A 12,286-nucleotide genomic window follows, 5' to 3' on the forward strand; every position below is an offset into this window, starting at 1 on the left:
TCAGGGCCAGGTTTGTGCTTAACGCCCTGGGGCTGCTGAGTTTCCTAGGCCTGCAGTTAGGAATCCTGTACCGGGGATGAGGCAAGTACAGTGGATTCTGCTTACCAGCAAACTCTCAGTTCCCAGCAAGAAGTTGCTGTTATCCAAGAGCTCCCAGTAAGGTACAGGCAGGTTCCCGGGGCTGCAGGCATGGAAGGAAGCACTGGGATGTGCCAAGCCTGGGGCCAGGGCCAGGGCAGGGCACGGCGCAGCCCAGAGAACGCAGGGAGAGATGCCATGCAGCTCTGCAGGCCCCCAGCACCCATGTGCAAAGCGCCAGCATCCAGGCTGCAGCCCTCTCCCTTCAGCTTGTCGCATGCCACTGTACAGAGGCAGGCCCAGCAGCAGCGGGCACGTGGATGTGCAGCTTGCCTTGCCCAGTGCCCAGCCAGTGCAGTGGCGGGAGGAGAGGGAGGACTCGCTCGGTTGAGAAGTGGGAGGCTGGAGAGGAGTTTACTTAGGAGGTCAGAAATCTTGTATCATCGCCCCGCTGTTCTCACATGCAAATCCCAAGCCAAACGATACCCCGGCTAGGTGCTGGATGATGTCACTAGCCACGCCACTGCCCCGGCTCTCCCCAGGCGGTTAGCACCCGTATTGCCACCTCCCTGAGGCAAGGCTTTGAACTGGAGCTTCACAGCGCAGCCCTTACCTCTTCCAGCTGGCTGTGGACATGCTGGACGATCAGGTCAATGGCCACGGTGTTCCCGCTACCTTCGGTGCGCCAAGAACAAGAGAGAGACAGGGTGAGTTCCAGGGACTCGGCGTCACCTCAGCACCACCCTCTCCGCTGCCTGCGATCCTGAAACACGGAAACGCTGGGTCCCTGCCTTCCCAGACCCAAACCATAACCCACAAACCGGTAACTCTGCTCCCTGCTAGTTAATCTAGTGGCAGGCGCAGGCAATCACCTGGGGTGAACTGAGGCAGACCCACTGACGTAACCAAAAACCACCCCCCACACGGCAGCCCCGTCAGCTCCTTGGCAAGGGTTTGGCACAGCCAGCCAGCTCACCCTGGCACCAACACATGCCCACAGGGAGTTGCCAGGCCAATTAATTTGGATTGGAAGCCATCAAGAGCAGGGGCTGTAGGGTCATTCAGTGCCCTAGTTGTCTGCCACAGTTGGCATTGATGCCAGCAGGAGGGCAGAAGGGCCAGAGCAGAGGGAGGAGGTGTGGGAGCTGGCGTTCGGACTGCTCTGCTAAGAGACAACAAGCCACGGGATTTCTCAGCAAGCCAACGTAATGAATGAGGAAAGAGGCCAGCCGGAAGCGAGCTGTGCCGGGTACCTCGGGGCACCACGATGTCGGCCAGCCGCATGGTGGGCTGGATGTATTGGTCGAAGGCGGGCTTGACAAACTTGTTGTACTGCTTGATGACCCCCTCGATGTCCCGACCGCGCTCGCCAATGTCTCTGCGCAAGCGGCGCACCAGCCGGATGTCCGAGTCCGTGTCGACAAATATCTTCATGTCGAGAAGCTGAAAGGAGGCAGAACACGCACACAGCGCGGGTGGAGCGTCACTCGTGCCGGACCCCTCCCGCTGTACTGCCTTGCTGGCTGGTGCAGTGAGAGTGCGCCCTCAGGGAGGGGAAGCCGCGGGTGGAGCCCTGCCCAGTCAAGCCACGGAGAGGAAGGGGAGCTCTCCCTCTGCGGTTAGCAGTTCCCCGATCCCCCTGTTGCTGTCACAGAGCAGAGGGCCAGGTTCAAGCCCCTTGAAGGGAGCTGGAAATCACCCACTGGGCAGTCACCAGGGTCCAAGCAGCCTTGGAAATCACAGCAGGGGAACTAAGATATGTCAGGGCAGCGCTTGGAGTTCTGCTGCACAAGCCTGCATCATCGTGACAGAGAAACAGGCCCCCCAACTCCAGCCTCACCCAGAAGAAAGGAATTCATCACAATCTCCTCTTCTAGTGTGCGTTTCCCTACAGCTCAACGGGACCATCGGCGGGCACAGAGCCAGTAATGGGTACAGGCACGAGAAGTTTGGTTCAAAGACCCATCAATGGGGGAGGGAAATTTTATGCCTATTGTCACCCTTCTTTTGACACCAGTGTCAGCACTCTGCTGAGCAACAGCAGATATCAGGGCCTTGCAGCTCAGCTTTCCACTGATCTCAAAGACGTGATGTCTGAGTATATGTGTAACTTATACATATAGACCAGTCCTGGAACAGAGGTGGTCAGCCAACATGCAGGGAGCAACTGTGCCTCAAAAGCCGATCTCATACTGCTGCTTACACAACTCCCTCTCCAAGGACCACTTCCTCAATGCAGAACTGTGCAGAACAAAAAACCACCACCACAGTATACGTCTTCCCAAGACTAAACATTTGCTTGCACACTAAGAAAAATATTGTCGAAGACTATGTGTAACAGTGTCATCTAGTGACACTTGCCCTATTAACATTAAATGTATTTAGGCTTGGCAGAATTTGATTTTTTTGGTATAATTTCCCCAGGTACTATTGATGTTTATTTTTAAGCTTTATTTATTTTTATCTATTTAAATTTTCACAGTTGCAGGAATGTATGGAGGGGTCAGACTAATTATTTAATGACAGCAGATGTTGAGATTCAAAAAGTTAAAGCTTTATAGCTATTAAACACGAACTGTCAACATCACATGTCAAACATCCAAGGTAAAAATCCTTAAATCAAACTCTTATAAGTTCTCAGGAAGCATTTTTCTTACTTTGTCTAGCTGTAAATTTCAGTGATCATTGCTGGGAATATTTATTTGTATGTGTGTGGTGAAATCGACGTTTACTGATAAAAATCTAATTCTTCCAAGCCTAAATCTATCCCTAACCTAATAGAATGAACGGGTGACAGCATCTACATTGCGAAATCTGAATATAGCCCTCCCTCCAATGCACCTTCAGAGACACCCATGAAGCCACTAGAAATCCAGGTCAACTGAGACACTGTAGTTCCCGAGTTGGGAGCCCAGTCAGGATGGGCCAACTTTTCATCCTCCAGGCAAAGGCCCAGTCCATAGTCTGCCTGTGGAATTCACTGCCACAAGAGGTCAGAGAGTCCAATATAGCAGCTGATTCTCTTTTTAAAGGGCTGGATAAACTTGTGCCCAACATCAGGATCAGTAAGGTGGGGGAAGGGATAATCCAAGCTAAACTTCAGGCATGCACTGCTCATCATGGGTCAGGAGGGAATTCTGTCTATCCAGGTTCTTATTGGATCCTATCAGCATAGCCTCTGAGTGCCCTCCCAGTCTCCTCTGTACACAGCATTGCGTGACTCGCTAGGGCTCCTTCATGTCCTGCAAAGAGTCAGGGATCGGCCATTTCCAGAGATAGGACACCAGGCTTTATGGGCCTTCGGTCTGATCTGTTGCATCTGATCCAACGCAGCCTTAATCAGCCACTTCCTGTATCTCAGCAAGTGCAATTCACACATCTATTCTCATGCCCGTGAGATCCATTCTGTTCTAAAACTCACTTGTACTAGTAGATCCCACTCTTTTGCCAGGGTGCTATTTCCTAAGCTCAAATTTAAAAGGCTGCAGAGGAGATTCGAGTGGCTAGTGACTATGGCAGAGACTTATTAGAATGTGCCAGAATGTAACTCGTGGGCACTGGCTAGCTAATGCTGGAAGTGGGCCAAACACAGCAGGTCGCCCATGGCTGCTCCAAGTCACAGCGCTGCCTTTAAGTAGGTTTCAGAGTAGCAGCCGTGTTAGTCTGTATTCGCAAAAAGAAAAGCAGTACTTGTGGCACCTTAGAGACTAACAAATTTATTAGAGCATAAGCTTTCGTGAGCTACAGCTCACTTCATCGGATGCATCCGATGAAGTGAGCTGTAGCTCACGAAAGCTTATGCTCTAATAAATTTGTTAGTCTCTAAGGTGCCACAAGTACTGCTTTTCTTTTTGCCTTTAAGTAGGAAAAGCAAGAACGATCTCTCTCTCCCCCCAGGAAATACTCCTCTGGGACTACGTCTACACTTGGAGATAGGGGTGCGATTCCCAGCTCATGCAGACATGTTCCTGCTAGCTCCCATGAGCTAGCATGCTAAAAATAGAAGCGTAACCACGGCAGTGAGTAGTGGCATGGACTAGCCATAAACCTGCCCGACCCCCATGGGTACGTTCTTGGGTAGGCTAGCTAGCCTATAGGTCATTCTCTGCTGCCTGTTCTACCCCAGCTACGCTGTCTGTAACACACTAGCTTGATGAGAGCTAGTGCAAGTGTGGCTTTGTGAGCTGGGAATCACATCCCTCGCTCCAAGTGAGATTCACCCAGCTGACCACTGGATGTCATTATTGCTCCAGATGAGCAGATCGCGAGAGTGTATTGAACAATAAAGCAAAGCTTCTAGATGAAAGCGGGCAGAGACATTCGGGTTTGTACACAGCTTGGCCTCTCATGTTACATTTTTCATGTATTGCGTTAGGGCTCATAAAAAATAAGGAACTTGCAGCCCTGGCAAGGATCAGATAAGCTTGCAGTTGCTGGACCAGCTCATCCTAGCAAACGGACTGCAATGTGTAGAGACTACAGATACTAGGAGAACAGAACTGTGCCAGACTTAGTGGTGTTTTTATGCAGTGGACAATTGCCCCCAGGAATTAGACTGTAACCACTAAACTCATTACACTCGGTACCAAATCACCAGTGTCCACGTCTCTACAGATGGGTTAGAGCATTAGCCTGTGTTTCTCCCAACGTCCTTCCACTTGGCTTTGTAATCGTTAGCAGCTGAAGCCCACTGAGCAGTAAACTACAGTAAACTCCTACAGCAATCAGGAATACATTTGCTAAAAGCATCCATCTCCCTGGCCCCAGACATCAGAGACCATTAGGGGGAAGATTCCATCTTTCCTTCCTCTCCCCGCATGCATGTGGAGAGCAGGAGGTGGGGAGGTGTACAGCAGGGAATGCTCCCAGACAGCTCCTACTTTCCCAGTCAGGACGCGAGATGAAGCCGTGAGACCCTCTTGGCTTTGCCTCTGCAGCCCATCGTCCTTCTAAAGGACCCTCTCTCACCTCCAGGAGCTCCTTGTCCGCAAAAGCCATGATGCCTTCAAAGATAATCACGTTGGCGCCATATAGTGTTTTCTGGGAGGAAACGGAAGGAAATTGGTCAAACCCAATGCAGTTAGTAAGAGAATGAGAGGAGATGATAAAGGAGCATGAAGTTCAGCACAAACAGGAAGGATTTGAATGCCCTGGGAATCCGGGGTCAATTAAAGCCCCATTGCTGGGCTCCAACGAGTGGGCACTGGAAAAGTGCCGCTGGGACACTGGACATGACAAGGGCACCCCCCTTACAGTAGAAACGGCGGTGGAAAAGACCAACCTATGAACAATATCAGAGGGTCCAGCCCCTTAAGAGACACCATCCCCAGAGAGAGGATGCATCAGATAAAGGGAGCAGCACCTGGTCTCCCACATGTTTCCAGGCAAGAGATGAGGCTGCTGTGTTTCTTTTAAATTGATCTTCAAGCCAAAGAAGGAAGGAAAGTGCTCAGCCTGACTGGGGATGGAACAAGCCCATTACGGAGGAGGCTTCTTCTATATTGCTTATGAATACCAGCCCCAAGACAGGTGACTCGCACTGCTTCCCCTGAAGAGACTGTCTTTTCATTTCTCTTTCCCCGCGCTGGGAAATCTCACCCACTCAGAGCCTTTCCATGTAAAATCTCTGCCCCCCTCCCTCAAGACTGTATGCTGCAGATACCATCCTCTCTGCAAGGAGGTCTGGATCGAACTCCCTTCAGACCTTCTCTGTGCTATTTCTCACTTCGACGGCCGGGGTCAGTGTTGCATAATCTACAGTTCTCCCTACTGTAACCAATCGAGAGATAAGTGCTCACACACACCTGCTCCTGTCCCTGGACAGCTGGGACCAGAGAACTGCTCTGTCGGCTCCAAAACCATGGGCTTCTACCACTTGAGCTAATGGGGAACTCCCTTTGCTGCCAGTAGCAGTAGATTCTTTATCTTTTGTTTGCAGCCACTAGATGACAGCATTGCTCCCTCCCTTATACACACCAAGCCAGCCCATTCGTGGAGAGCACACTGCCACTGCTGGGTTCCTACCAAGCCAGGCTCCAGAAACAGACACCATACGTCCCATACGGCAATGTGACCACTAGGCTGGGATGTTGGGTTTTCAATCTATGGTGTTTGAAAGGGATGGGACTTTTAGTCTGAAGATGCAGGTGCATTATCCCTCTTCCCATCTCAGGATACATCCCCACCCCCAGCACACGAATCACCCCTCACCCCCAGGCCCCATCAGTCCCTTTGTGTCCTCGTACCCATTCCTTCTTCCGGCTGTGGGTTGTGAAGTCGTAGATGGGGATCGTTACGCTCTTGCCTTGCTTGAGTTTTTTCAGGGTGGAGATGATCAAGTCAAAGTCGAAGGCGTCGGGATGGTCAAAGTTGAAGTCGTTGCTGGCCGCCTGCTCCTGCTGATGTTTGGTGAGCACCTACCCGAGACAGGAGAGGGAGCTGCAGGGTTCATTGCCACACCATCAAAGCAGAGAGTGGCACAGCCTCGGGAAGCCTCAGCCAGGAGCCACGTGGGCTGTGCTATGGACAGTGCCGCACGTGTGCGGATGCACGTCCCTGACACGAGAGACCAGAATGACGGCCAAACTATGAAGAATTGCCCTAGAGCCAGGGATTCCCTGGCTCTCCTATCCAGACAGAAGCAGCTTGGCTTGCTGGCCCGTATCGCGGGGTGTCGGCTGCAGCTGATGAGACCCTAGCCCTTTTATTTCTAGGGAAGAGGGACGATGGCCCAGTAGTTAGGGTTTCATCCCAGGGCGGGCCTTTTCTGAGAGTCTGGATGCAAAGGGCTTGGGCAAATGGGGGAGGGGGCAGCTCCCCAGACATTGACCCCCTCCCCCTGCGGCTGGGAGCAATGGGGCCAGGAATGGGGGAGTGCAGAGTTTCCTGCAACTTGGGGGAGGTTCTGACCTGGCCCTGGGAGTGGCCCATGCAGGGGAAGAGGAAGTCTTTTTCCCTCTACAGTCCAGCCAGGACTGGCAGCTGGAGCCCGGTGTATAGCAGGGGCCCCCAGCTCCAGGCCCAGCACTCGGGGGTTAAAAGGGCCTTGGGCAGGCTGTGTGTGTGACCACAGCGCCGCTCTGACCATGGTGTCCACCTATAAGGCTGGCCCTTTGGCTCAAGAGATGTGGGTTCAAATCCTTGCTCTGCCACAGCCCTTCCTAATGGAGGAGAGAGGCACAGATAGACTCAGTGCCTTCCTCACCCATCAGCCAAGGTCAAGTTTCTCTGTGCCTCAGTTTCCCATGTGTAAAACAGGGATGACAGCAATTCCTTACCTCACAGGGCTTTATGAATCTTTAATGCATTAAAGACAGAGACACGCTTGGGTCCTACAGCAGTAGGGGTTCAATCGAAACAACGCTTTTCATTAACGTTAGAGTGCTTGTGTCATTCAACTAATACAGCTCAGTCCCGACCACGTTAGTCCAGCCTGGTCCCCTGGTAACCGAGACAGAGGCCTAATGCAGGCGGGATTTGTGCAAGTGCCAGTGGCATGGTTTTGTCATCACTCCTGATGCAGCCAGGCCACAGACACACACTCGAAAGAGTCGCCTGTCTCCCCCTGACCTGTTCTGCCAGCACAGCCCATTCAGCAGGACGGGGAGGACTCCGGAGGGCAGAGACCAGAGGGGACAAACATCTGAGCTGGCTGTGGGGCCTGACCTGGGCTAAGGAGCTGGTGGTGGCTCACCTTGTAGAAAGAGTCCATGGAGAGCAGGACCACCCAGGGGACATCTAAAGCTTCAATGATCATTCTGGCCACTGTGGTCTTTCCAGAAGCACTGCCCCCTCCCAAGCCTGATGGGGGGGAGAGACAGAGAGAGTAGCATGAAGCGAACGTACCAGCAGCCCGACCTTCCAACCTCAATTAACGCTGGCAGATTTCGCCTGGCTGCACTTGACAAGTCGGGAGGGAACCTTTGGAAATCTGTAGCCCATTACTTGCAGTTCGCATAATTAAAAGTGCTGCTACTCCAAATGAATGATTCTGTCATTACAAGTAACTGGGGATGGTGAAGGCTCTTCAGCTGAGAATCATCGGATTAGGAGGAGAGCCAGTATTCGAACCAGCCCGGAGAGAGTCCTAGTATCGGTCACACACGACAGTAAAAAATAAACTCCTCCCACAAGCATGAGGTGCAAACAGAGGGACATTGCTGAGTGAGAGAGAGAGCGCGCGCCCCACCTCTCTTCTGCCCCGGCTATTTGGAGCATCAGCTCATGAGGGCATCGCTCGTTATATGTACACGGCCAAAGGCATGAGACCCTTATCTCAGTGGGATCTTTGAGCACCACCGTAATACAAACAGATACGTCCAATGCACCAATGTCTGTCACTCCGCAATATACTGGGGGGGGTTCCCCAAGTTCTAGGGTGCGTACGCAGGGGGTCACTCTGTGACCATGTCACTGGTAGCATTGCAGATCCATCCCACTCCCTCGTGGTCCTGTATTTATAGATTCCAAAGCCAGAAGGGACCATTGGGATCATCTAGTCCAGGGGCGGGCAAACTTTTTGGCCCGAGGGCCGCACCGGGTTTCTGAAATTGTATGGAGGGCCGGTTAGGGGAGGCTGTGCCTCCGCAAACAGCCAGGAATGGCCCGGCCCCCCCCACCTGTTCCCCCACTTCTCTCGGTCCCCTGACCACTCCCCAACCCCCCGTCCCTAACTGCTCCCCACCGCCCCATCCAACCCCCCCCTTCCTGACTTCTCCCCCGGGACCCCTGCCCCATCCAACCACCCCTTCTCCCTGACCGCCCCCAGACCTCTCGCCCCTAACTGTCCCCCATTCACCCCCCCCGACTGCCCCTCTGGGACTCCTGCCCCATCCAACCACTCCTTCTCCCTGTCCCCTGACCGTCCCCCCACCACCCCATCCAAACCCTCCTCTCTTTCCTGACGGCCTCCCTGGGACCCTTGCTCCCATTCAACCCCCATTCCCTGCCCTCTGACCACCTTGACCCCTATCCATGCCCCTGACAACCCCCCAAACTCCTCTGCCCTCTATCCAACCCCTCCCGCCCCCTGACCGCGCTGCCTGGAGCACCGGTGGCTGGCAGCGTGGCTGCACTAGGACACGCAGCCGGGGCAGGCCGGGCTCTGCAGCCCCGCCGCCCAGAGCATTGCGCCACGTGGTGGCGTGGGATGGGGGACAACCTCCTTGGCCAGGAGCTCAGGGGCCAGGTAGGATGGTCCTGCGGGCTGGATGTGGCCCACGGGCCGTAGTTTGCCCACCTCTGGTCTAGTCCGACCTCCCGTAGAACACAGACCAGAGCATAATTCCTAGAGCATTGTAGCTTTCAGCTGCCCACGGAGCAAGACAAGGACCCTAAGGGAGCCGTCGCTAAGACGAACTAATCAGACCCCCCGCCCCTCAGTTTGAGAAGTGTGGAGGCCCAAGCTCGGGAATCAAGCTGGAATCTCTGGCATGGCAGTGAAGTGTGCTAGTGAGGCAGGAGCCATCTCCGAGAGATGCACTGTTGCAAAGGACCCTATGCCAAGCTCATACCAAGATCCCCGCTATGGCGGCTGCGAGGGACGGCATGACCTGAAGGGGGACACACCGCACCAGCCCTCAGCAAAGAGCCTCTAAAGCCACCCTCCGGCCGTTAACGCCCGAGAGGCCTGTGCTCGGAAAGCTCCCAGCAGATGCCTTACCGATGACGAAGGCCTCTTTGGACTGCGTCCCGTGCTCGTTGTACCACGGCGGCCGCCCGGCTGTGTAGATCGTCCTTTTGCTCGTCCGCAGCAGGGGTGGCTCGGATTTGCACTGGCTGGTGGTCCGTTTCCGAGGCGGCCTCGCAGCACCCACCGCAGGGTACAGTCTGTCTAAGGATTCTGCTCCGCTGGTGCTAGGAGACGGGAAGAAGAAGAAACCTGGTCATCTGGGGCAACATTCGCAGGGGGGCACCCTCGATCTGTGAGGGGATCCCCTCGAGAGGCTGAAACTGACGCATTGACCTGAAAAGAGGCTAGAGGGATTAACGATAAACCGTGTTCTCCTGAACTCGCCCAGGGGAAGGAACACAGCTGGGTTAATGACGAACCCTCCTCTCCCAGCCACCGTGCAATCTCCGCAGTGGATTCTGCGGTAGTTCTTCGCATTGCCAGTGGGATGGAACAGACCCCCCAGGGTGGATGCCAGAGGAGGGTCCTGCCCAAAGCACTGCATTAACCCACTGCCTACAGGGCGCTCCTGGGTCTGACAGGCTTGGGAAACAGGCTATCTGGTAACAGGAAATTGCCCCAAGTTCTGGCCCTGACTAGTGCCATCAGCAGCAAGCTGCTGTTCGGGGTAAGTGTCTCTAGTGGATAGAGGGGCCTGGGGCTCAATTCCCCTGGACTCTCTTCCTGGCTGTGCCAGGCTTCTTGTGTGACCTCAGGCCAGTCGCTCAACCATTACGTGCCTCAGTTTGACCACGTGTAAAAACTTGCCTGCTGGTACCTCACCCAGGGTGCAGAGGGAAGTTTGCTGGTGAAAGCTTCTGAGATCCTCCCCAGTGAAGGCTCGAAAGCTCTCTCAGCAAGCAGTGAATTCTGTTTTATCCATGTGCCAGGGTAAGAACACCTCTGTTCTTTAGCCTGGCCTGGCCTGAAGCAGCCCAAACGTGTTTACACTACTGTGGAGAACATACAAGTGTCTATATTAGGCCACATACTCCCACTCCTTAACACACACCTCTTCAAGCAATATCTCCTCCTTCCCCTTCCCCCGTTAGCCACTCCCAAACTGCCCCCCACCGGCCTGCCCTGAACTGCCCTCTTGAATCTTATCTCATTCAGATTTTCTCTCTTCAGGGCAGGGAATGTATGCCCAGGGTTATAAAGTGCTGCGGAAATTCAGTGTTTATGTATTTAATAATAATTATTCTTTGCCTTGCAGAAGAACCTAGAGGTCCCTCAGGCATGGCTCAGGACCCCCCAGTGCCAGGCACTGTACACAGACTGAACAAAAAACAGACCCTGCCCTGAAGAGCTTACAATCCACGTAATACTAACACATGGCAACCCCCCGGGTTAGCAGACACCAGACCCACTCCCCCAAGTGAGAAGGCAGAGGGGTTCATGGGGACAAAGAAAAAATCGCCCATATAAAGAGATCAAAAATAGCCAGGCACAGACAGGAGATCCCCCTCCTTCCCCGATAGCAGGGTGGTGCATGGTATTTTTAATGCCTCCATCTGCCGCGAAGTGGCGGTCTGGCTGCAGCCAGTGCATTTCCAGCCCTTCTGGCCTCACAGCAAGAGGGGAATGCAGGCTGCTGTAGTACAACCACACGAGCCCCTGGGGAGAGGAGCGCGAGAGGTGGGTGTGTGAGCGTGCCCTGTGTTGCGCTGCTAAGTGCCTCCTCCTCTCACCAGCTGCTGCAGCAGGAAGGGGGGACCCAAGTCCTTTCGCACTTAGTAGCCCAGTGGCAGAGGTGCCGAGATAAGCTGCAGCCGGCAGGAGATAAGCTGCAGCCGGCGCTGCCAGGTCAACATGCCAGGGATGGAACAGATTATTTCTATCAGATCCCCTGCCGACTCTGGCCTCCCTGCTCCTCGCGCTTTCCATTTCCGAGGCTCAGGGGGGATCTTTCCTCCCTCTTAATTACATGTAAGGGGAGAACAACAGCACCAGCAGGCACTGCCTGGGCAGGGAAGCAGGCTTAGCACCGCCTGCCCCCATCTCCTGGGTCCCAGTGGAGAAAGACCAGAGCTGGTGTGGGAACAGTAGAAAGTGAGGGCCACTGGCTTACTCCTGGAGAGAGCTATTACTCTTTCTTCTCCTACCTAGGATCCAAGCTATTCCTGAGACCCCTGACCATACAAAGGGAGCAAGGGTCCTCTCAGCCTTCCCCCTACGGACCCCCTTCTGCATGGCAACCTGGGGAGATCAAGGAGGCCACAACACCTGACACTGCTCCCCCACCCTTGGGGGGCCCCATCCTAGAGGCCAGCCGCAGAGCCATCACCCTTGCAGAGCGAATTGGCAAGCGTCACCAACCATTTGTAGATCAAGATTGGGTGTATTTCTAAAAGATCTGCTCTAACTCAAAGAGGAATTATCCGGGGGACGTCCTATGGCCAGAGTTATCCAGATGGTCAGACCGGATTGTCACAACTGTCCCTTCTGGCCTAGGCAGGTGGGGAACCAGCAGATAAGAGGGGCACCAAAGGATGGGCGCTAGAGCTGGTGTGGCCACCACTTCCTTTGTCTCTTGGA

The 12,286-nt window shown here is 54.0% G+C and overlaps 1 protein-coding gene and 1 long non-coding RNA gene across 7 annotated transcripts in view; one reads left to right on the forward strand and one right to left on the reverse strand.

Moving 5' to 3' along the window:
• The window catches only part of UCKL1 (uridine-cytidine kinase 1 like 1), a 41,439-nt gene that overhangs the window by 13,748 nt on the left and 15,405 nt on the right, over window positions 1-12,286 (reverse strand). For 5 of the 6 annotated variants that reach the window (XM_038369366.2, XM_038369368.2, XM_043495645.1 and 2 more), the window contains 6 exons: window positions 9,740-9,933; window positions 7,772-7,878; window positions 6,324-6,494; window positions 5,047-5,118; window positions 1,332-1,521; window positions 692-753 (listed from right to left, as the gene is read on the reverse strand). In XM_038369366.2, coding sequence (XP_038225294.1) covers window positions 692-753; window positions 1,332-1,521; window positions 5,047-5,118; window positions 6,324-6,494; window positions 7,772-7,878; window positions 9,740-9,933 — 796 coding nt within the window. The remainder of the gene's footprint in view (window positions 1-691; window positions 754-1,331; window positions 1,522-5,046; window positions 5,119-6,323; window positions 6,495-7,771; window positions 7,879-9,739; window positions 9,934-12,286) is intronic. The other variant, XM_038369370.2, reaches the window with a different exon arrangement.
• On the forward strand, window positions 3,581-4,489 carry LOC122456414. Its single transcript, XR_006275332.1, has 2 exons — window positions 3,581-3,716; window positions 3,944-4,489. It is a non-coding gene; the product is annotated as an uncharacterized LOC122456414 (long non-coding RNA).

The sequence above is a fragment of the Dermochelys coriacea genome, chromosome 13, assembly GCF_009764565.3.
Source record: "Dermochelys coriacea isolate rDerCor1 chromosome 13, rDerCor1.pri.v4, whole genome shotgun sequence".
Classification (NCBI taxonomy): Eukaryota; Metazoa; Chordata; order Testudines; family Dermochelyidae; genus Dermochelys; species Dermochelys coriacea.